The 24,093-nt window shown below is 49.6% G+C and overlaps 2 protein-coding genes across 2 annotated transcripts; one reads left to right on the top strand and one right to left on the bottom strand.

Moving 5' to 3' along the window:
- Window positions 1-1,789: 1,789 nt before the first annotated feature.
- Window positions 1,790-23,799, bottom strand: DNAAF8 (dynein axonemal assembly factor 8). The gene is made up of 9 exons (XM_061153889.1): window positions 23,698-23,799; window positions 22,400-22,574; window positions 21,873-22,001; window positions 20,284-20,769; window positions 18,621-18,738; window positions 4,481-4,622; window positions 3,535-3,663; window positions 3,058-3,135; window positions 1,790-1,862 (listed from the first exon to the last, which is right to left on the bottom strand). The coding sequence occupies exons 2-9, from the start codon at window positions 22,505-22,507 to the stop codon at window positions 1,790-1,792; spliced, it is 1,263 nt and encodes a 420-aa protein (XP_061009872.1). The 5' UTR covers window positions 22,508-22,574; window positions 23,698-23,799.
- On the top strand, window positions 6,202-14,766 carry LOC133063416 (endogenous retrovirus group PABLB member 1 Env polyprotein-like). The gene is made up of 2 exons (XM_061152769.1): window positions 6,202-6,638; window positions 12,504-14,766. The coding sequence occupies exon 2, from the start codon at window positions 12,591-12,593 to the stop codon at window positions 13,560-13,562; it is 972 nt and encodes a 323-aa protein (XP_061008752.1). The 5' UTR covers window positions 6,202-6,638; window positions 12,504-12,590; the 3' UTR covers window positions 13,563-14,766.
- Window positions 23,800-24,093: the final 294 nt, after the last annotated feature.

Here is a 24,093-nt window from a genome sequence, read left to right as displayed (position 1 = left end):
CACATCTCGTCTGCTGCTGGAGGTAGCTGCCCTCTACCAGGCCTGAGAGCTGGGTGAATCCAGTGCCTGTTCCCTGACATTCTCCCTGTCCTGTAACAGGACTTCACGTTCTCCCATTCTCGATGGAAACTGAGGTCTGAGAGCTTGAAGCACCTTGTCCAAGGGGCAGGACCCACTCTCAACCCTCACTCTCCTGGCCTGCTGCTTCAACAGTTAGCAGAGTTGAACTTGGGACAAAGATTTTGTTTTCTGTCACTGTTGGGGAAACATCTTGAGTGAACTTAACTGCCATTAAAAAGGGTAGAGAGAGTAGGGGAAATGGAATTTTAAAAATAGCCATTGCAGGACTTCCCTGGAAGTCTAGTGATTAAGACTGCATGCTCTAAAAAGAAAAAAGAAAAAAAAGTGCATGCTTTCAATGCAGGGGGCACAGGTTTGATCCCTCGTTGGGGAACCAAGATTCTGCTTGCTGCACGGTCTGGCCTTCTGCCTCCACCCACCCCCCACCCCCCACCCCCACCCCAATAGATTTTGCTCTTGAGAGCTAGTGACTAGTGGAGGCTGTGTGCCCAGGGCCTGAGCTCTGACCATGCTGTGTGTGCCCTGGAGTGGAGGGCGGGGACCTCCACAGTGAGGAGAGGGCCTGGGGGCCCCTGGTGATGGTAGTCTGGCTCCAGTCCCTGCAGAACAGGCTCCACAGGGCCGCGTGTGGCCTTGAAAGCCAGCTCACATCTGGCTTGTAGTGAAAATGCTCCTTGTTGTCAAGAATGGGGGCTGTCAGCAAGAGCCCCGTGGCAAGATCAAGTGGAGTCTGTGGCCCTGATCTTGGCTGCCTGTGGCTGGGCAGGGCCTGCCTTATTTCGCGGGGGGGCTGGGTGGGGAGGAGGCCCTCACACACCCTCAGGGCCCGGCAGCCAGTGGTGACCCCAGCTGAACGCTGGAACACATGCCCAGAGGCCAAGGGCCGTGCCGGGCTGCCTGAACCCTTGGCACAGGGGGTCCAAGCTGACCGCTCTGCTCTTCCCATGGGGCAGACAGGGCGGAGGGGCGCTGAGACCTTGAAAACAATTTGGAGTCAGAACAGAGTTGTCGCAGAGTAGGGCTTGTTGGGAGCAGCTGGGCCAAGAACCAACGAAAGGACTAAAAATCGGTGGAGGTTGGCAGTAGTGCTAGGAAAGGATCGGTGAGGGAGACGGCAGAGCCGCCTCAGCTCTTGCCGGTTGTCCACACAGGCAGGCCTGGCTCCACTGTCCATGGGACAGTTTCCAGCGTCAGAACATTCATATTCTGTATTTAAAAGTCAACCCACCTTTACTTTGGAAGGACCCTAGAACATGATTATATACATGCCGCCTTTGTGTCTTGGTTAAGGAAAAAAGAGCAAATTTCAGTTCACCCTTCCATCCAAACATTGTGTGTGTGTGGTGTGTGGTGTGTGTTGTCTGTGTGTGTGTGTCGTGGTTTGTTCAAAACAGCAAACATCAAGGACCCAGAAAATCAAGCTAAGTTTTTCAAGACCTTTTCAGCCCTGAAATTCTCTAAAGAAGATTTACTTAAGTTATGTAGTTAAAAGAAAACAACAAAAAAACCACTTGTATGATGGAAATCAATAGATGCACATTAAAGAGGAAAAAAATGCAGAAATGGAAAAAGCTGAGAAAGCCCCCTAGTCCCACTGTCAGAACAAATCCGTTGTCTCCATGGTGTTTCTGTCTGGCCCTTTTCTGGAGGATGTGGGGCCAGGTGACGTGTCATGCTGTATGTACAGGTCTGCACTTCGTCCTTGCTGTCAGCGCGTGAAGATGTTCTGATTGAACTCCAGCAGAGGGCTGCAGCAGAGCCCCAGTTGGGGGGTCCCTGTGCTGCAGATGGGAGCGGGAGAGTGAAGGGACCACCAGTGCCTTGGTGTTGGTATCAAAGGCAAGTCAGATCACCAGCTCACCTCCTCAGACCTGAGGCATCTACGGCTGACCCCGAGGAGGCACCAGGCCTCCAGGGCTATCGCTGGGACTTACCCCTGCGGGTCTGGCCTGTGTGCCCCTCTCGGCCCAGAGCATTCCGTGCTGCTTCACCCCAGGGCTGGACCCGGCCGGATCTCCAGGGGCCTGAGCCTTCTGACTGACAGACCTCTCGCCGGCAGGCAGCTGAGGCCGCGCTGCTGCCTCCCGAGATGCCCTGAGCTGCTGGAGGAGCCGACTCTTCCCCGTGCAGTCCCTATGACACAGAAGATGTGCCCTCCATCAGCGCCGAGTGGAGCCCGCCTCCCAGTGCTGGGCCACAATCCTGGGGTACTGTGCCCGAAACAGGACCCCAACAGAGGGAAGCCAGGGCGCCTCTGGAGCGCGTGCCTGGTTCTCAGGATACTAAAGAAACCAGGACTGCGGCCTCCCGGCCCACACCGAGTCACAGAGCACATCAGCACGCTAAAGGCCTCTGGGAGGACCCCTGTGGGACACTTCTCAACCCCAGTGTGTCTCCCCTTTTTGTTCCTGGGATGTCCAGCCACACACCACGTGGGAGGAAAGCTGCAGTAGACTCTGACGTTCCCAGAGGGCAGAATCTGCAAGGTCTGGAAGTCCAAAAGCGACAGAGACTTCCAGAGCACCTAGTGCAAATTCACCCTGCGGCCCTGGGGTGGCCACCGTGCCTCAGAGACCCGAGCCTTCCCTGAATCTGATGTTTCACTTAGCTGACCTGAGCCTTTCCTCTCCGGCCGTTAACCATCACGTAGTCCCATCCCTGCAAAGTCTCTTCACCTCTGTTGCCATCACTGGCAGGGAGCAAGTCAATTTGCGGAGCCATTTTTCAGAAAGAAAATGTAACCCCTTCTTGAGATCAAGCTAAGGAATCCTGGGGGTTGTCTGGAGGGGAGTAGGGCAAGCTGGGCTACCCTGCCAGCCTCCCAGAGCAGCCCACACCCTCCTGTGCCAGCCCTGTGCGTGCAAGATGCTGAGAGCAGCAATTAAAAACATGAGCTGAAAAAAAAAAAAAAAAACATGAGCTGGGACCAGGTGAGCATCCCCGCCTGTGATGGTGAGGGGCGCCCCTTGCGGTTACCGTAGCCTGGCTGGGCCCTGCGTGTCTCTTTGAGCTGCTGTCTCTTCTTCCGCCTCCTCACTGTCAGAGGAGCTGGAGCTGCGGGCAGACAAGAGGTGGTTTCCTCTGGACATGTGCAATCTACTCTGGTCCAGCGTGGCTCCCGCCAGGGACTTGGAGTGCCCAGGGCTCCCATGTGACCCAAGACGAGAGGATGGGCAGCCGGCCAAAGCCGCAGGGCCAGTGAGCTTCCTGCAGGTGGTGGAGGGGTGCGGCCAGGGCCGGGTACCCCAGCCTCGGCTAAGCAAGCCCCCCTGCCCCAGCTTCCCACCTCCCTGCAGGGAGGGCCTGTGGCTGGGGCCCCATGGGATTATGGGCCAGACTCAGTTCCTGGGTGAAAGCACTTCTCCAGTGAGTGGAGCCCCCAAGACCTGCTGTCCGAGTCCCCTTCTTCCCGAAGCAGCAGGCCCACCGCAGGGCAGTCTGCACTTCCCGTACCTCTCCGAGGGTCTCTGGTCCGATGTCTTTGTCGGCCGCAGGTCAATGAATATGGTGGGAGGCTCCACCGGGTTCCTCAGCCGCGCGTCCTGGGCCAGTGCCTGGAAGCCCAGCTCCCTGGAAGCACATCTGGGGTGGGGGTAGCTGAGTCACTTCCCGGTGGTCACCGTGACCTGCCTCTGCTGGGCTGGGGGCCCCCGTACAGGACCCTGAGGCAGGTCCTGAGAACAGTCCTCAGGATTCAGGCCAGCGCTGTCCAGTGGAACTCTGCGTGGCGCTTAGACGTTCTGTATCTGCACTTCCAGTGTGGTGGACACTTGCCGAAAGCTATTTAAACTTGCATTTAAGCTAATATAAAGTAGAAATCCCGTTCCTCAGCTGCACTAGCCATGTGTAGCCAGTGGCTACTGACTGGACAGTGCAGAGTCCTTTCTGTCGGACACGTGGGTTGTCAGGGACAGAAGCCCGCTTCAGCTAGCTCAGGCAAGAAAGGGAATTCCTGGCTCTCAGACTTCTAAAAAGCGTGGGACAACCAGAGTGTCGGAAGTTGGGATGCAGCTGGACATCAAGGGACCCCAGGGCCCTGTCCCCACCTCTGCCCACCCCGCCCCCCAGCTGACCTGGCTGGGGACAGATGCTCGAGGCTGGCCCAATCAACAGTGGCCAGAGGAGAGGGTCCTCCCCTAGGGAGGATTCCCATGGGGTGGGAAAGAGCACGTGCTTTGGGGCCTGAGTCCCAGCTCTGCCACTTATGTCCTGGGCAAGTCAACCTCTCAGCCTGTTTCCCCATCTGTAAAATGGGGGGTAATAGTAATACTGACTCCTGATCATATTCTTGAGATGAAGAGAAACACACATCAGGTGCCCTGCCCTTAAATCAAGGCACCATAAATGCTGAGAGAAGCCACTACTAGGGAGGACGGGGCCAGGGGTCAACAAGGCCCACCTGCTTCCGGCTTCCTGGGGCCAGGCTTCCCAGGGCATGTCAGCAGGCACTCTCCTAGCAGAGGCAGCGGCTCTGGACTGCCTGGAGCACAGGAGGCTGAGGCGTTCCATGAGCCGTTCCTGGGTGCTGGGCGCGGTGTGGTCTGCGGGGAGGGGGAAGGCAGCTTGGTGAGGACACAGCCCCTGCTTTGACCCACTGCAGCCTGAGCCTCAGGGCTCCTCGCGTGGAGGTGCTGGGCTTACGCACAGAGAAGTGCCAGGGGCCCAGCCCACCCTCTGCGGCTCACAACCTTAGTGTGGCCCCCTCCAGCTCAGCAGGGTGAGGGGCCCCTTCTTTCCCAAGCAGGGAGCTGTGTGCACCCCAGGAAGCAAGGGTGACCACCTGTTCACAAGGTTGTCCACTCCCTGGCTCCTGTCTCACTTGTCAGAGGGAACCATGGTTAACACTTGTGCGTGTTTTTTCCTTTTTTTAAAAAATAGCAACAGGGGGAGCTTCCCTGGTGGTGCAGTAGTTAGCCTTCCAATGCAGGGGTACAGGTTCAATCCCTGGTCAGGAAGCTAAGATCCCACATGCCTCCTTGCCAAAAAAACAAAAACGTAAGAAATAAAAAATGCAAACAAACCCCAAACAGAAACAAAATTGTAACAAATTCTATAAAGCCAGCCCACATCCAAGAAAAATCTTAAAAAAGTTTTTTTAAATAGCAATAGGATCATTGTCTATAGGTTGCTTTTTTTTTTTTGGCCTCACTAGGCGGGATGTGGGATCTTAGTTCCCTGACCAAGGATGGAACCCATGCCCGCATGCAGTGCAAGCGTGATTCTTAACCTCTGAACCACTAGTTAAGCCCCCCTCTATAGACTTTTTTTCACTGAATGTACTTTATATCCTTCCGTGTTAAGATAGATGTGTGATGATAGATTGTAGAAGTGGAATAGCTTAGTTAAAGGCTTGTGTGCCTTTAAATGAAGAACAGGGCATTCCCAGATGGCCCAAATGGTAAAGAATCCACCTGCCAATGCAGGAGACCCCTGGATCAAGAAGATCCCCTGGAGCATAGTGGAAACCGACTCTAGTATTCTTGCCTGGAAAATTCCATGGACAGAAGAGCCTGGTGGGCTACAGTCCATGGGGCTGCAGAGAGAAAGACATGGCTGAGGCTGAGCACGTAGCACACAAACAAATGGATAGCAGGTTCCGCTGCACTGCCGCCCAAGGGGGCAGTCACTAAGCCCCTCAACCCTGCCCCACTTGTAGCAGGGTGAGTTTCTCCATACCCTGCTCTAAGGGGTTAAATTACAAGCAAAACCCTTCTTAAAAGCAGCCTTTGCTCTGGAACCAGGGGCTGGAAATTGCACCTTCTTTGCCTCAGGCCGGCCTCCACTCGCTTTTTTTTTTTTTTTTTTTAGGAGAAGGGGATGACAGAGGATGAGATGGTTGGATGGCATCTCTGACTTGATGGACATGAGTTTGAGCAAGCTCTGGGATTTGGTGATGGACAGGGGAGTCTGGTGTGCTGCAGTCCATGGGGTCACCAGGAGTCAGACATGACTGAGTGACTGCTGCTAAGCTGCTAAGTCACTTCAGTCATGTCTGACTGTGTGCAACCCCATAGACAGCAGCCCACCAGGCTCCCCCATCCCTGGGATTCTCCAGGCAAGAACACTGGAGTGGGTTGCCATTTCCTTCTCCAGCGCATGAAAGTGAAAAGTGAAAGTGAAGTCGCTCAGTCATGTCCGACTCTGAGCGACCTCATGGACTGCAGCATACCAGGCTCCACTGTCCATGGGATTTTCCAAGCAAGAGGACTGGAGTGGGGTGCCATTGCCTTCTCCGTCCACTCGCTTTTATGGGAAACTCTTTTAGGAAACTGCCCAGAGCCAGACCACAAGCCCAGTGAAGGAGTTAGCCCTGGCTTTGTTGCAGAAGCACACCAGCTGCGAAGGACGGCGCCGAAGCGTGGCGGTGAGGAGCTACCCCTCGCCCAAGGTCAGAGGTAGCGACCGAGAGCGCCAGGCTGCGGCAGCGTAGGAGCAGCGGCCGAGAGGAGCTTCCCCACGTCCGAGGTCAGGGGTGGCGGCCGAGAGGAGCAACCCCACCTCCAAGGAGCGGCTGCTGCCGGCGCAGGAGGGCTGAGAGGAGCTACTCCACGTTCAAGGTCAGTGAGAGGGTAACAGGCAGGAAGGCCAGGGATCTCCAAGCTGAGGAAATAGGCTGCAAGAGTCAGACATTTTTATCTCTCTTAAGAGGCAGGAGGAAACAAACTAGCAATATTTTTTTTTCTTCTCTATACAAATTTAAAAGGAGGTTTCTCTTAAAATGCTGTGTTGCCATGACACCTGGTTTCACCTGAAGCTAACTATTCTCAAGACCTTGAGTTAACCAATACATTTTTTCTTATGGAAATGTTTGTCTTATGCTATGGTAATGTACCCCAGACTCTGTCTTCAAGTTGGTTCTGCCAAATGGCCCAACCTACTTACTCAGATATTGTTCCCCTAATCTATGTAAACGAAACTATTTCTTTGGTAAAGATTCAAGTCAATTCTTTATGGCCGGGGATGAATTATCTGGTGCCATTCTAAATTTTAAGACATTCCTTTCTTTTCATTAACAGACTGCGAGTGACTATATAACATACAGCTGAAGACTTTAGAAGGGGGGTACTCTCTCTGCCCCCTTCTGATGCCTATGTCAGAAGCTTTCTCTATCTCCTTTATACTTTAATAAAACTTTATTACACAAAAGCTCTGAGCGATCCAGCCTCGTCTCTGGCCCTGGATTGAATTCGTCTCCTCCGGCCGGTGTCTTATCGTTCAGCAACAACCTTTCATCTTAGGGGCTTGTCCGGGATCCTTCAGGACAAGGTAGGGATGCTTGGAGCTGTAGTTCTTTGTTCTCCTAGCGAACATGTTTTCCACTGTACTTTACTAACTCTATGGTGGGCTTGTGTGAATGAATGAAACGCTCTTCGCAAAGCAAGTGAGGAGCCCAGCTCTTCGGTTCCGTGGTGACCTCATAAGGCTTATGGCAGAAACCTGTCGGGGGTTTATACTGACCTGCCAATGCCAGGAGGCACCCAATGTCTCCTTCGAGAACCGACCAGAAATGGGCAAAGTGTGTGGACCGAACTCTCCTTTTTCGGTCAAACTTTTCGGTCTCTTTGACCATTTCATAACTCCTTGGAAACTAAAAGTACTAACCTAATTTATCGGATCATAGGCTTTCAAGGGACTTGTAATCTATGTTGCTACTGTGTACTAGGTGGCCTAGGTCTCAAACTTGGATTGGTAGTCAGGAAGCGCCTAGCCTCGCTAGGCATCGAAAGTTTGGAAGCTAGATGGAGCTCTAGCTCCAAGAGCATCTCTGAGGTTAAAGGTTACTCAGATTGGAACTGCAATGGGGTTTTTTTCCTTTGGTAACACTGGCTCTTAGTGGACCAGAGGAGGCTCTTATACCGGTGTGGTGACGCTTGGAAGGAGCATCTCAGTTTAAAGTTCGTGCAGGTCTTATTGCGGTCAGGAATATTCTCAGGGTCGTGCACAGGCACTCAGGTGATGAATGTGTCCCCCAGAGGTCTTAGCTTGGGAGGCATTCCGGACGGTTACTCTGATTGCACCCCAGGTGGCATCAGAGGCAAGCGAGGTGAAGAGCTGGACGTCAGTCAGGGATGCCGTCAGGTCTACCCCTGGTGCATCCCCACCCCATCTCGGTGGTAGAACCGGGAGGGACGAGTGTGACGCCTGCGTCGGTAAGGGACAGAATAAGTCCGACCAGGAAGGAAAAGCTTTTGGTGTAAAGTCTGTCTACACCCCCATCTAGAGCAGGGAGGGACGCCTCCGGTAGAAAAAATGGCGCTGGTCGCTTTTTTTCTCTCTTACAGATGGGAGCTAACAATTCCAGCCTCACTCCTTTGAACTGTATCCTGAAAAACTGGGATAGATTTGATCCCCAGGGCTTAAAGAAGACACACCTGGTCTTCCTATGTGATACTGCATAGCCGCGGTACCCACTGGGAGTCAGGCGGTCCCAGCTACAGAACCAGACTGGGACTATAACACTGCTAAAGGAAGATGGGATCAGAGTCATTTTGTCAGATGTATTCTTGAAGGACTCAGGCAGGCACGTTCTAAACCTTTAAACTACGGCAAACTGGCAGACATAGAACAGGAGGAGAAGGAAGCTCCTGGTAAATTCCTAGACAGACTGAGAGAAGCCCTTCGCAGATTCACTGAGATTGATCCCGAAAGTGAAGAGGGAAAAGTGACCTTAAAGGATAGATTTCTCACTCAGTCGGCTCCAGATATTCGCTGTAAATTATCAAAACGGGCTTATGGACCAAATCAGTCTTTAGATAATCCATTACAACTGGCTCAGACAGTCTATTATGGTAGGGAATATGAGGAAAAGAAAGAAAGGCAGAGAAAGACAAAGGAAAAGGCGGAAGCCCTCGCAATGGCTATGAAAACCGTTCTTAAACAGCCTGAGAAAAATGCCCAGAGGGGCCCGGGTGAAAAGGGATGGGCTTGCTATTACTGTGGAAAGGCGGGGCATCTCAAGCGGGATTGCCCTCAGGCATCTAAGCCGCCCCCGGCTCCATGTCTGGTCTGCAAAGGACCACACTGGAGGAGAGACTGCCCAAAGAGGCGTAGGGCTCAGGGGTCTGACTCTCAAAACCATCAGGACTGAAGGTGCCTGGGGGTCCCCACACAAGCTCCCGTCCTAATTACACCTGAGGATCCCCGGGTATTGATAACGGTGGGAGGCCAATCGGTCAATTTCCTTTTAGATACTGGGGCAACTTACTCCGTGCTTACTGAAGCCCCTGGCCCACTTTCTTCCCTATCCGTTTCCGTAATGGGACTGTCTGGACGAGCCAAAAGGTATTATTTCAGTTATTCTCTATCGTGCAACTGGGATTCTGTGCTATTTTCACACGAGTTTCTTATTGTGCCAGAATCACCCTCACCCCTTTTGGGGAGGGATATACTGAGCAAGGTTCATGCCTCTGTTTTCATGAATATGGAGCCCTCCCTTTCTCTCCCTTTAGTTGAAAAAAATGTGAATCCTAGAGTATGGGCTGATGGAAAATCTGCGGGTTGAGCACAAAATGCTATTCCTGTAGTTGTCAAGCTCAAAGACCTGCACTTGTTTCCACACAAGAAGCAGCATCCACTGAAACCTGAGGTTAAGGAAGGGTTAAAACCCATCATTGAGAATTTAAAGGAGCAGGGACTATTAGTTCCCTGTAACAGTCCATGCAACACTCCTATTTTGGGTATAAAGAAATCAGATGGTAAATGGAGATTAGCTCAAGATTCACGAATAATAAATGAGGCTGTGGTTCCTTTACACCCCTTGGTGCCTAATCCTTATACTCTATTGTCTGAAATTCCTGAACGAGCCAAATAATTTTCAGTAATTGATTTAAAAGATGCCTTCTATTCAGTGCCTTTGGTGGAAGAAAGTCAATTTCTATTTGCCTTTGAAGACCCTACTCAGCCAGCTTCTCAGTTAACTTGGACAGTTTTGCCCCAGGGATTTCGTGACAGTCCTCACTTATTTGGACAAAGTTTGTCACGGGATCTATGAAACTTTAATAGCTCTGAAGCGGTAGTGTTACAATATGTAGATGATATTTTGCTCTGTGCTGGGACAGAGGAAGCTTGTTCACGAGCCTCAGAAGATTTCTTAAACGTTCTGGCACGCTGCGGTTACAAGGCATCAAGAGAAAAGGCTCTGCTTTGTCAACCATCTGTTAGATATCTGGGCCTAATCATATCAGAAGGGACTAGGGCCATAGGCCCTGAGAGAATTAAACCTATCCTAAATCATCCCCTACCTATGACTTTAAGACAATTGAGAGGATTTTTGGGAATCACAGGCTACTGTCATATTTGGATTCTGGGCTATGGGGAACTTGCCCGGCCTTTATGTAAACTTATAGCTGAAACTCAGCAGGCCCAAACCAAAAACTGATTTGGTCTCCAGATACTCAAAAGGCTTTTAAGTTTCTTCAGACTGCTCTCCTGCAAGCTCCCGCTTTGAGTTTGCCCACAGGGTCAGAATTTAACTTGTATGTCACTGAAAGAAAAGGTATGGCCTTGGGAGTTTTGACACAACCCCGAGGGCCTCACCAGCAACCTATTGCTTATCTAAGCAAAGAATTAGATGTAATTGCACGTGGGTGGCCCCACTGCTTAAAAGTAGTTGGGGCCACGGCTTTATTAGCACCTGAAGCTTTAAAAATAATTAATGGACGAAACCTTACTATACTGACTTCTCATGATGTGAGTGGAATCTTAAATTCTAAGGTTAATATTTGGATGACAGACAGTAGACTTCTTAAATATCAGTCATTGTTGTTAGAAGGACCAGTAACTAAGCTTAAAGTTTGTGGAAATTTAAATCCTGCTACTTTCCTTCCTGAGAAGAAAAATGAAACACCTGATCACGATTGTTCCCAATTCCTAACTTTAAACTATGCAGCTTGGGAGGATCTAATGGATACCCCATTAGACAATCCTGACATGAAAATATTTACAGATGGCAGTTCTTTTGTTCGGGATGGAAAGCGTAAAGCAGGTTATGCCGTGGTGACTGCTGAACAGGTTTTAGAAGCAAAATCTCTCCCCCAGGAAACCAGTGCCAGTTAGCGGAGCTTGTGGCTCTGACCCGAGCTCTAGAGTTAAGCAAGGGACAGGGAGTAAATATCTACACCGATTCTAAGTATGCTTATTTGACTTTACATGCTCATGCAGCGATATGGAAAGAAAGACAGTTTAAAACAGCAACAGGAGACCCTATTAAGCATTTCAGAGAGATTGAGAGACTTTTAAATGCTATATATTGTCCTAAAAAAGTAGCGGTTATGCATTGCAAAGGGCACGGCAAGGATGGGAGTAAAGTAGCCACCGGTAACCTGTCAGCTGACTCTCAAGCCAAAAAAGCGGCACTTTACGAAACCCCCTCCCTACAGATGCCTTTGATCTGGACAGGTCCTGTGGAACAGGAAAAGCCACAATATACTGAGGAAGAATTAGAAAGATGTGAGAAAAGAGGAGCAAAGATTACTGATAAAGGATGGTTACAGTCCGAGGATGGACGATTAATATTTCCTGAAAATGCTCAGTGGAAAATTCTTAAGGATTTACACCAGAGTTTGCATTTGGGTGCAAAAAGTACTTACCAGATGGCTTCTTGTTTGTTTGAAGGTAAAAATGTAATGAAAACTTTAAAGAACATGCTCAAAAGGTGTGAGGTTTGTCAGAAAAATAACCCAAAGACTGAGAAGCTAGCAAAATCTGGATTACAATGAAGTGGAAAGTATCCTGGAGAGGACTGGGAAATTGATTTTACTCATATGCCAAAAGCTAATGGATATTCTTGCTTACAAGTTTGGGTGGATACTTTTACTGGGTGGATTGAGGCGTTCCCCTGTCATAGTGAACAAGCTAAAGAGGTTATAAAGATTTTAATCCATGAAATTATCCCCAGTTTGGGCTGCCACGGAGCCTTCAGAGTGACAATGGCTCTGCCTTTAAAGGTGCTGTAACTCAGGGGGTGTCTAAAGCTCTAGAAATAGAGTATCACTTACACTGCTCCTGGAGACCCCAATCCTCAGGAAAGGTTGAAAAAGCTAATGACATTATCAAAAGACATCTGCGCAAATTAACTCAAGAAACGCAGGACAACTGGATTAAAGTCCTACCCATAGCTTTAATGAGGGCTCAAACTGCCCCCAAAAAGGAGGGACTGTCCCCCTTTGAATGTATTTATGGAAGGCCTTTCTTACGCACAGACGCTGTTATAGACCCTGAAGCCTTGGAGTTAACTAATTATGTAACTCAGCTGTCAGCTTTTCAACAGGCATTAACAGAACTCCGGGAGACGACTCCTGACCCAGCCTCTGAATCCAGCAAGCCAGGAACTGAGGTCCTCATAAAAACATTGGGGTCTGGGGGCCCATCCCCCGAGCCCCTCTGGGAAGGCCCTTACCAGGTTATTCTTTCTTCTCCCACAGCTGTCAAAGTCCCAGGAATTGATTCATGGATACATCACACTCGAGTCAAGAGGTGGCACCCTGACCGGAACTAAGTGATGTCATTTTATGTCTTTACTTGCTATGCTCCGACTTTGTACTTTTCAGATGGGCCTGATAATCTATGTGAGCCTACTTCTGCTGACTCCAGAAATCCTGAGTCTGCCATTTGATCCTCAAGACAATGCCTTCCTGTCCTGGGCTCACTCCTACGCTGCATTCCACAATCAGTCTAACTGCTGGGTCTGCGGAGCACTCCCCTCTTCATCAGTGGAAGGCTTCCCGTGGTGGACAGCTCCACTTCAAGGAAAAGACTTTCTCCAAGTCTGCAAATACCTTCGACAACAATCGCGTGTGATGCCTCTTCTTCATCATCTGATGACATCTAACAGCCCTGGAATGGACTGGTGCAACACTTTGTATTTGAACTATGGACATAACGTGACTTTTAATTTTAATTATACATTGTCTCAGTTTAATGACTATTTTGCTGCACATAAGACAAATAGGTCTAGATCTGATGGTTTTTTACCTGATGTTTATCAAATATGGGATGAGGTTATATGGCTAACTCCTGAAAAAGGACGTCTAATATCTACTGCCCCCATATGCTGGGAACAAATAGAGCCATCCCCCAAAGTTGGCCAACAACTTAATTACAATGATTGGAAAACAGTGGGATTTTTGTCTCAGGAAATATGTAACGTAATCATTCCCGTGTTTTCCAATCCCAGTTCAGGATCTCCCTTTGTCTGGCCAGGCACTAATTGGGACTGGATATCTCAGTCACGCTGGCTTGCTCCAAACGGGACTTATTGGATATGTGGCTCTTACCTATGGGCTTGGCTTCCCCCTGGCTGGATAGGGAGATGCACCCTGGGTCTAGCCTTTACTCACGGCTTTATATTTTCAGAGCTTCCAGAAAGGCCTGCTAATCTTCCCCACCTTAAAACTCGGTGGGCAAGGTCTGTATTTCACTGGTATGATTATTTGGCGGCAGTGTTTGTCCCCTCTTTGGGAACTGCAGATGTTATGCTATGAGTGGATGCTTTGACTAATTTCACTCAGCAGGCATTACTAGATTCTCAAAAAGCGATTTCAGCTCTTAATGCTGAACAAGCACAAATTAGAAAGGTGGTTTTACAAAACAGGTTGGCTTTAGATATTCTGACAGCTGCCCAAGGAGGAACTTGTGCCATCATTCACACCCAATGCTGCACGTATATACCTGATATGAGCACTAACGTTACTCACTTCACTGAACACATGAACAAGATGATCTGGGCCATGGATAATCCTGAAATCGAAATCTCAATTTCCTCACTTTGGAAATCGTTAACTAATTCCTCATGGTGGAAAAATATCTTAATTACAATAATTCGGGTTGTTTTGTTTTTGCTGTTTGCTCCCGCCATCTGTAACTGTGTAATTGGATTTGTTTCCAGTCGTCTGCAAGCTTTTAAGTTACAAAGGGTTGCTCAAACTCCTGCTACGAATGCAGCTTCTTCCAACTACTATTTGGGGCCCCAGAATAAGACATCCTCAGTATGAGGATGAGGAGAATATGTTGCCTCACCAATTTAGGGACAATGCCCCTTGTCAGCTCAGAAGCAGTTATGGAATGAGGACGACGCCCCTTTTCCCTAGGCAACATAATTCTCCTAAAAGAAAAGGGGGGAATGAGAGGGTAACAGGCAGGAAGGCCAGGGGTCTCCAGATGGAGGAAAGAGGCTGCAAGTGCCAGACATTTTTATCTCTCTTAAGAGGCGGGAGGAAGCGATATTTTTTTTTCTTCTCTATACAAATTTAAAAGGAGGTTTCTCTTAAAATGCTGTGTTGCCATGACACCTGGCTTCACCTGAAGCTAACTATTCTCAAAACCTTGAGTTAACCAATACATTTTTTTCTTATGGAAATGTTTGTCTTAAGCTATGTTAATGTACCCCAGACTCTGTCTTCAAGTTGATTCCGCCAAATGGCCCAACCTACTTACTCAGATATTGTTCCCCTAATCTATGTAAACGAAACTATTTGTTTGGTAAAGATTCAAGTCAATCGTTTATGGCCGGGGATGAATTATCTGGTGCCATTCTAAATTTTAAGACATTCCTTTCTTTTCATTAACAGACTGCGAGTGACTATATAACATACAGCTGAAGCCTAGAAGGGGGGGTACTCTTTCTGCCCCCTTCTGATGCCTATGTCAGAAGCTTTCTCTATCTCCTTTATACTTTAATAAAACTTTATTACACAAAAGTTCTGAGCGATCCAGCCTCGTCTCTGGCCCCAGATTGAATTCGTCTCCTCCGGAGGCCAAGAATCCCGGCGTCTTATCGTTCAGCAACAACCTTTCATCAGGAGGGGCGGCTGTGAGAAGATACCCCTCGTCCAAGGTAAGGAGCAGTGGCTGTGCTTTTCTGGAGCAGCCGTGAAGAGATACCCCGAGTCCGAGGTAAGAGAAACCCAAGTAAGACGGTAGGTGTTGCGAGAGGGCATCAGGGGCAGACACACTAAAACCATAATTACAGAAAACTAGCCAATCTGATCACAGGACCACAGTCGTGTCTAACTCAATGAAACTAAGCCATGCCGTGTGGGGCCACCCAAGACGGGTTGGGTCTGACAGAATGTGGTCCACTGGAGAAGGGAATGGTAAACCACTTCAGTATTCTTGCCTTGAGAACCCCATGAACAGTATGAGAAGGCAAAATGATAGGCTACTGAAAGAGGAACTCCCCAGGTCGATAGGTGCCCAATATGCTACTGGAGATCAGTGGAGAAATAACTCCAGAAAGAATGAAGGGATGGAGCCAAAGCAAAAACAATACCCAGTTGTGGATGGGACTGGTGATAGAAGCAAGGTCCGATGCTGTAAAGAGCAATATTGCATAGGAACCTGGAATGTTAGGTCCATGAATCAAGGCAAACTGGAAGTGGTCAAACAGGAGATGGCAAGAGTGAATGTTGACATTCTAGGAATCAGCGAACTAAAATGGACTGAATTGGGTGAATTTAACTCAGATGACCATTATATCTACTACTGTGGGCAGGAATCCCTTAGAAGAAATGGAGTAGCCATCATAGTCAACAAAAGAGTCTGAAATGCAGTACTTGGATGCAATCTCAAAAACGACAGAATGATCTCTGTTCGTTTCCAAGGCAAATCATTCACTATCACGGTAATCCAAGCCTATGCCCCAACTAGTAACGCTGAAGAAGCTGAAGTTGAATGGTTCTATGAAGACCTACAAGACCTTTTAGAACTAACACCCAAAAAAGATGTCCTTTTCATTATAGGGGACTGGAATGCAAAAGTAGGAAGTCAAGAAACACCTGGAGTAACAGGCAAATTTGGCCTTGGAGTATGGAATGAAGCAGGCAAAGGCTAATAGGGTTTTGCCAAGAGAATGCACTGGTCATAGCAAACACCCTCTTCCAACAACACAAGAGAAGACTCTACACATGGACATCACCAGATGGTCAACACCGAAATCAGATTGATTATATTCTTTGCAGCCAAAGATGGAGAAGCTCTATACAGTCAGCAAAAACAAGACCAGGAGCTGACTGTGGCTCAGATCATGAATTCCTTATTGCCAAATTCAGACTTAAACTGAAGAAAGTAGGGAAAACCACTAGACCATTCAGGTATGACCTAAATCAAATCCCTTATGACTATACAGTGGAAGTGAGAAATAGATTTAAGGGATTAGATCTGATAGACAGACTGCCTGATGAACTATGGACAGAGGTTCGTGACATTGTACAGGAGACAGGGATCAAGACCATCCCCATGGAAAAGAAATGCAAAGAGGCAAAATGGTTGTCTGAGGAGGCCTTAACAAATAGCCGTGAAAAGAAGGGAAGCAAAAAGCAAAGGAGAAAAGAAAAGATATTCCCATTTGAATGCACAGTTCCAAAGAATAGCCAGGAGAGATAGGATAGCCTTCCTCAGCGATCAATGCAAATAAATAGAGGAAAACAACAGAATGGGAAAGACTAGAGATCTCTTCAAGAAAATTAGAGATATCAAGGGAACATTTCAGGCAAAGATGGGTTCGATAAAGGACAGAAATGGTGTGGACCTAACAGAAGCAGAAAATATTAAGAAGAGGTGGCAAGAATACACAGAAGAACTGTACAAAAAAGATCTTCATGAGCCAGATAATCACAATGGTGTGATCACTCACCTAGAGCCAGGCATCCTGGAATGTGAAGTCAAGTGGGCCTTAGAAAGCATCACTACTAACAAAGCTAGTGGATGTGATGGAATTCCAGTTGAGCTATTTCAAATCCTAAAAGATGATGCTGTGAAAGTGCTGCATGCAATATGCCAGCAAATTTGGAAAACTCAGCAGTGGCCACAGGACTGGAAAAGGTCAGTTTTCATTCCAATCCCTAAGAAAGGCAATCCCAAAGAATGCTCAAACTACCACACAATTGCACTCATCTTACACGCTAGTAAAGTAATGCTCAAAATTCTCCAAGTCAGGCTTCAGCAATACGTGAACTGAGAACTTCCAGATGTTCAAGCTGATTTTAGAAAAGGCAGAGGAACCAGAGATCAAATTGCCAATATCTGCTGGATCATCAAAAAAGCAAGAGAGTTCCAGAAAAACATCTATTTCTGCTTTATTGACTACGCCAAAGCCTTCGACTGTGTGGATCACAATAAACTGTGGAAAATTCTTAAAAAGATGGGCATACCAGACCACCTGACCTGCCTCTTGAGAAACCTGTATGCAGGTCAGGAAGCAACAGTTAGAACTGGACATGGAACAACAGACTGGTTCCAAATAGGAAGAGCAGTACATCAAGGCTGTATATTGTCACCCTGGTTATTTAACTTATATGCAGAGTACATCATGAGAAACGCTGGGCTGGAAGAAGCACAAACTGGAATCAAGATTGCCGGGAGAAATATCAATAACCTCAGATATGCAGATGACACCACCCTTATGGCAGAAAGTGAAGAGGAACTGAAAAGCCTCTTGATGAAAGTGAAAGAGGAGAGTGAAAAAGTTGGCTTAAAGCTTAACATTCAGTAAACTAAGATCATGGCATCTGGTCCCATCACCTCATGGGAAATAGATGGGGAGACAGTAGAAACAGTGTCAGACTATTTTTTTGGGCTCCAAGATCACTGCAGATGGTGATTGCAGCCATGAAATTAAAAGATGCTTACTCCTTGGAAGGAAGGTTATGACCAACCTAGATAGCATATTAAAAAGCAGAGACATTATTTTACCAACAAAGGTCCATCTGGTCAAGGCTATGGTTTTTCCAGTGGTCATGTATGGATGTGAGAGTTGGACTGTGCAGAAAGCTGAGCGCCAAAAAACTGATGCTTTTGAACTGTGGTGTTGGAGAAGACTCTTGAGAGTCCCTTGGACTGCAAGGAGATCCAACCAGTCCATCCTAAAGGAGAGAAGTCCTGGGTGTTCATTGGAAGGACTGATGCTGAAGTTGAAACTCCAACACTTTGACCACCTCGTGCGAAGAGTTGACTCATTGGAAAAGACCCTGATGCTGGGAGGGATTGGGGGCAGGAGGAGAAGGAGACGACAGAGGATGAAATGCTGGATGGCATCACCGACTCGATGGGCATGAGTTTGAGTAAACTCCGGGAGTTGGTGATGGACAGGGAGGCCTGGCGTGCTGCGATTCATGGGGTCGCAAAGAGTCGGACACGACTGAGCGACTGAACTGAACTGAACTTGTTTGTAAACAGAGAGCGTGGAAGTAGGATTCTGTTTAGGAGCTGGCTGAAGGGGGCACAAAATGCAAGATTACTTGGCTTCCAGAAGGAAAGAGGAAGGTCTGAGGAGGTGGAGAGGAAGGAAAAGGCAGTCACATATATAGCAGGGGGATGAATGGGTGAGTTGGTGAGTGAATCAAAGGATGGATGGATGGATGGATGGATGAAGTCTTACGTCCTGTGTGTGTGGGAAGGCGAGGGCTGAGCAGCACAGAGGGTGTGGTGAGCTGCTGAGGTGACCCTGCCCAGCCCACCCCCCGTTTCACTGGGAAGCCCTGGAATGAGCCACTTTGGGAGATGTACTCGCCCCCCCACCCCACCCCTGGTGCTCAAGGTCAAACCTTGGCCCTGGAGGCGGTCAGCAGCCCACCACGCAGCTCTAGGAGCACCATCGCCCCGGTCCTCTTCTCGCCCAGTCAGACTCAGAAGGACTTGATCCAAATCCCACTCTTCAAGTTCCTGAAATAATTAGAGCAGTGATGATGAGGCTGCCTCGGGGTCCCAGGGACAGGAATTCTGGATCCACAGAGGCTGTCCCAGGATGGCTGGGGCAGAAACCAGGGTTGAGATGAGGCAGCTCACTCACCCACCCCGGCTCACCCACCCCACACATAGGCTTTGCAGAATGAACCACCCCCGTGAAGGTGGGTGGGGTCTGCCTTTCTTGCCACCCCCTTTCCTATGCCTTTTTTGGGGCAATACTTCTATTTCTGGCACAAAGACATTGTCTGGCTTAGAGGAAGCTCAGTGTCATTTTAAAACTAGGTTCAGGCAGGTTTAGAATGTTGGGAGGTTAGAACGTTTTGCTCCTTTAAGAAACACAGCAACTGTTGAGATTGGAGGGCTTGGAAGAGGGCTGTGGGGGCGGTGATGCAGTGGGCACAGAGATGTTCATCAGGAATTAGTGTGTCCTGTTAAGGCCTTGAGCGCCTCCCACCGGGGTTTGAGGAAAGAATGGAATTGACAGGATGGAATTGGTGAAAGTGACCTCCGGGTACACCTCGATGCCAATTTTCTCTAGGTTGTTACGAAAATCTGTCAAATAAGGCAACAAAGATAATTTTGTGATGTTTCTATGTCATATGGGGGCATCTTCTAATGAGCCCATCTTTCTCGGGGAGGGCTGGTGTGCGTAACTGACCAGGGCTCACCTGTTTGACAACTTTGTGAAACTGAGAAATGCAAGGGTTTTCTTTTCCCTCCACTGGAGCAGCTAAGCCCAAAGGTACCGGTTCTGTTGCCCCATTGAGCTACTGTACTTAGTGTAGCAATTTAATCTCCACATTCCCCACTCCGCTGTTGAACAAAACCCCAGTTTCTCATGATCTCTGAACCGGCTTTGTCATCATGCTGGCTCTCGTGGATGATCTAAATGACAGCATTAATGGGAGCTCACTGCGTGTATGAGAACGAGGGCTTGAAGGTTTCCAGGTGCTGCTTCCTCACGGTCTGCTCTATCTTCTGTGTCTTCATGATGATGCTTGGGGTTAGTTTTCTTTTTTCTTTCTGTTTTAAGAAAGCTGGGGACTATGTGCTCCTCCCTGTTCACTGTAACTCTGAGGATTGTCTGTCTGGCAGGTAGGACTTGCCTGCCTGATGGTAGGCCTGGTGCCGTGGGCCTGAGGTCATTGCTACGGACTGAATCTCTGTGTCCCTCCGAAATTCATGTGTTGAACTCCTAATCCCCAGTGTGATGGTATTTGAAGGTGACGAGGTCACAGCGGGGGAGCCCTCATGAATGGGATTAGTGCCCTTAAAAGGAGACTCCAGGGAGCTCCCGCATCCTTCCAAATGAACCAGGAAGCATGCTCTCAACTAGACACCAAATGTGATGGAGCCTTGACCTTGGACTTCCAGATTTCAGACTGTGAAAAATTAGTTTCTGTTGTTTAAGCCCCCTGCCCAAGTCTATGGGACTTTTGTTATCACAGCCCAAAGAAACTAAGACAGACATAGTGGGGAGGACCAACACCTTGAGGAAGCCTGGGCTGGGGGCACGCCTACCTGGAGGGAAAGCACGGGCAGATGCCCCGGGGGCTCCTCTGAAGGCACCTCCACAGCGTCGCAGGCCTTTTCCTTCCCTCCGCTCGTGTCAGAGCAGGCTGGGTCCCGGCCGTCCCAAGTGACTTTGTGGAGGATGTCTTTCTCGATCATCTTCCTCCTCTCTCTCCGCAGGGCTCTGCGGTTGGCAGCGTCTGAGCCTTCCTGGGCCCGTGAGGCCGCGCCTGGGGGCTCTGTCTGCAGGCCTGCTTCCAGAGGGGAGCAGGTGGCCTCTCCCTGAGGCCCCTGGCGAGGACTCTGCGACCCGCTGGGGTTGAGGGTCCCGCCCGCATCATCAAGCTGCTGTGGGGGGATCTCTGCAGACATCCTGAGAAGAGAGCTACTCTTGCCGGGGGCCCTTCCTTCCAGAGGGGCCGACTCCTGGGGCCGGGGCCATGCGTTCCACTCGCCCCAGGGCTCCACGGCGGATTCTACAGGCACCACAGCTGGCTACGCAGGAAACAGATGTCCCTGGTTAGCAGCCTCCAAACATCCCTCGGGGGGAGGGCGGGGGGTTGTGTGGTAAGATGTGCAAGGAACACAAAATCTGCCATCACCTGGAACAGAAACCCTATACCTTCCCTCCCCCAGCCCCTGGTGAATGCTCATCTACTTCCTGTCGCTATAGGTTTGCCTGCTCTAGATATTTCATCGGAGTGGAATCACACAATACTTGTCTTGGGTGTCCTTCCACTTGGCTTCGTGTTTCCAAGGTTCACCCGTGTTGTGCTGTGTGTCAGGACTGCATTCCTTTTCATGGATGAATTCTATTCTGTTATATGGATATACTCCATTGTATCCATATTGTCTGTTGTTTATCGTTTATCCATTTTGTCTGTTGATGGACACTTGGGTTGTTCCACCCTTTTGGCCAGTGTGCACAGGTGCAAGTGGTTAGAGGTGGAAAAGACAACACCCAGGCCCTTTGTCTCCAGACAGAGCCCACAGCCTCAACCCCCGTGAGCTGGTACAGGCTTTTCCATCCCAGGTTAAACCATAATTGTCTGGAAGAGTAACTGCCGAGGTAATTGTAGAAATGGAAAAAACACAAAACTAAGTGAAGTAGACATAGTTCCAACTGAACTAACCAGGGAGCTTGGCAGCCTTGGCAGTTTTCCTGTTTAGAGTTATTTCAGATGTATTTCTAGGCCTGGCTGGGGGTGTGGGTGACTTCTGGTGTGGACATGCCCTGGCTCTGTATGATGACCCTGGGTCAGTGCTTGCACTCAGGACTATGTGTGTGTGGTGAGGGATCAAAGGGGTACAGGGGGTACAATCAGATAGAAAATCAAGTCCCTGCCCCCAGCTCTAAGTGTTCTGGGCTCCTGGGAGCATGATGTGCACAAGGCCAGTAGATGTTTGGTGTCTGAACTCCTTGGGCTGTACCTGGAGAAAGGCCTGGGTGATGCTAGACGGGGGGCGGGGGGGGGGGCGCGGTTAACCTCTTTAGAACCACACTGCTTTAGAGCCCAGTGAGGGCCAGGAGCACCCACACCCTATTCTGACTGAAGGGTCCCAGGTCCGTGGACCCCTGGAGCCTGCATTTAACAGACCTCAGGAGGAGACCCAGAGGAAGTGATCCAGGCCCCAGCAGGGTCGTCGGCCAGTTCCTCTGACAAGTCTGGAATCAGGGCGGTTTGATTTCGCTGGAAGATGAACAGCTCCTCATCTTCATGGTCTGACTGTGGACAGATGAGAAGGCTTTGGGTTAAACGGCCCGGAGGCAGAGCCAGGAGGGCCTCGTCTTCCACTCGCCTGCCCTGTCCCCGGCTCTCCGGCTCTCTGACTGTCTGGGGAGACCAGTTCCCTTCCAAAGGGCCTCGCTGACACCGATTTCAGAGGCTGATTTAGAAATGGGCTCAGCAGCACCACCTGGTGGAGGTGAGATGCAGGGCGCCCAGTTCTGGGTTACCTGCCACCCGCTAAGCCCAGTTAATGCCTGGCATGGAATGAGCAGTGCAGGGAGGTGACAGCTTGGTACTTCGCTTACATGACACTGAGCCCTCTGGTCAGCATCGTGTCTGTCACGGGAGGAGAGTGCAGTGGGGGCCTAGGAAGATGTAGGAAGGTGCTTGCTTACCGAGGAGGAATCCGAGTCCAGAGACGGGAGCTGATCCTTGACGGCCTCTAGGATGGCGTCCCAGGGGCTGGGCAGTGAGGGCCGCCGATCTTCATCATGAGATGCCATGGGATGCCGCTCAGCGTACCATCATCCAAGGACCCATCCCATCCTTGGATGATGGGTCTCTGGGACCCTAAAGAGAGAGGGTCCCAGAGACAAGGGTTGAGAGCTCAGGGTGCTGACTTTTCAAAGCATATACCATCCCTTGCCTTGGGGGTTGAAAAGATTGGGGGACCACATACCCCATCTTCCTTCTAGTTGGCAGGTTCCTGTTACTGAGTGCCAGGCACTGTGCTGTGTACTGTGTGTGTGTGTGTGTCCACGCACAATGCAGGATAGAGCCATGGAGCCACAGATGTATGGATATGGTGATATTTTACAATAATATATAGATACATGTATTGATATATATATATTTGATATGTGGGTATATGGATATGATGTACAGAATGATACATAGATATATGTATAGATATATGACAGATATATGATACATATATATAATATGTAAACTATATATGTCCAATATAACATAGATATTATTATCATCTACAGACAGAATTTGTATCAAAGTCAGAGGGGATTTCAAGCCACTGCTTTTTACTGCCCCCTTACAAAGGAACAGAATAGACATTTTGGAGTCCCCAGAATACTTTTTTTGGAGTTGACACTCAAATTATCAGGCAGTTGGCCAACACACCCCTTTTGTATCCCAGAGTCTTAACAGACCCCCTTCAGGGGTCAAGGAGGCTTAGAAATGTGGGGTGATGGCACTTCAGAGCCGGCATCTTGAGAATACTTGCAGCCCGAAAGGCCTCTGTCACTATAAAATAGGAAGAGAACACTCCTGCCCCAGCCTTGGCTCCCAACAAGGGAAGCAGCAGGCGAGGTGAATGGGGGCTTTTTGCTTTTTCTGTGCTCACAGGAGTGGGGCAGGAGCTTGGTGTACTCTGATCTGGGAACAGCAGGGCAGATCTGGTATATACATCACAGGATGTTCTCCGCTGCAGGGCAGATCAGAGGGCAACAGAATCATCTGGTTGAAGGGGACAACCAGAGACTCTGAAGTTCTCCAGGAGGACAAGGTAACAGAGGAGGAAAAGGCACTACAGGCTGCGGCAAGAGCACCTAAGAGCTCAGAGGAGTGAAAAGTACCCAACGTGTTGGGGGAAGAAGTTTTCAGTTGCTGGAGTTTGTGGTGCAAACGGACCAGACCGTGAAGGGTCCTGAACGCCAGGTTGAGGCGCGTCGCTCACCGAACGGACTGCCGAAGACTACACGAAGCAGCAGCCCCAGTCCGGCAGAATCCTGACCGCGCCTCCACGTCCGTTTCTTGGCTGCAGCCCGTTAGCCCCGCCCGACGCCCCGCCCCGGCCCCTCCTACCGCCCCGCCCCCGGCCCCTCCCGCCGCCGGACTGCGGGTTGTTATGACAACTGGACGCCACCGTCCACTCGGGTGGGGCTTTTAAATTCTAAAGTTCAGAAACAGGAAACCCTACTATCGCGCGTCCTCCCACCAATTCCTCAGCTCGTTTCCCCAGCCCCCACCCCGTCCACCTCCCATCATTTATCTCCGCAGCTGCGGCTTCGGCCTCCGCCTCCCTTCCCGGCCCCGACAGGGACGAAAACGGCCCCGCTGCGCCTCTTCGGTC

The sequence above is a fragment of the Dama dama genome, chromosome 10 (genome assembly GCF_033118175.1).
Source record: "Dama dama isolate Ldn47 chromosome 10, ASM3311817v1, whole genome shotgun sequence".
NCBI classification, from domain to species: Eukaryota; Metazoa; Chordata; class Mammalia; order Artiodactyla; family Cervidae; genus Dama; species Dama dama.
The sequence above is the reverse complement of the archived record's forward strand: the minus strand, read 5'-3'. Positions and strand labels throughout refer to the sequence as shown.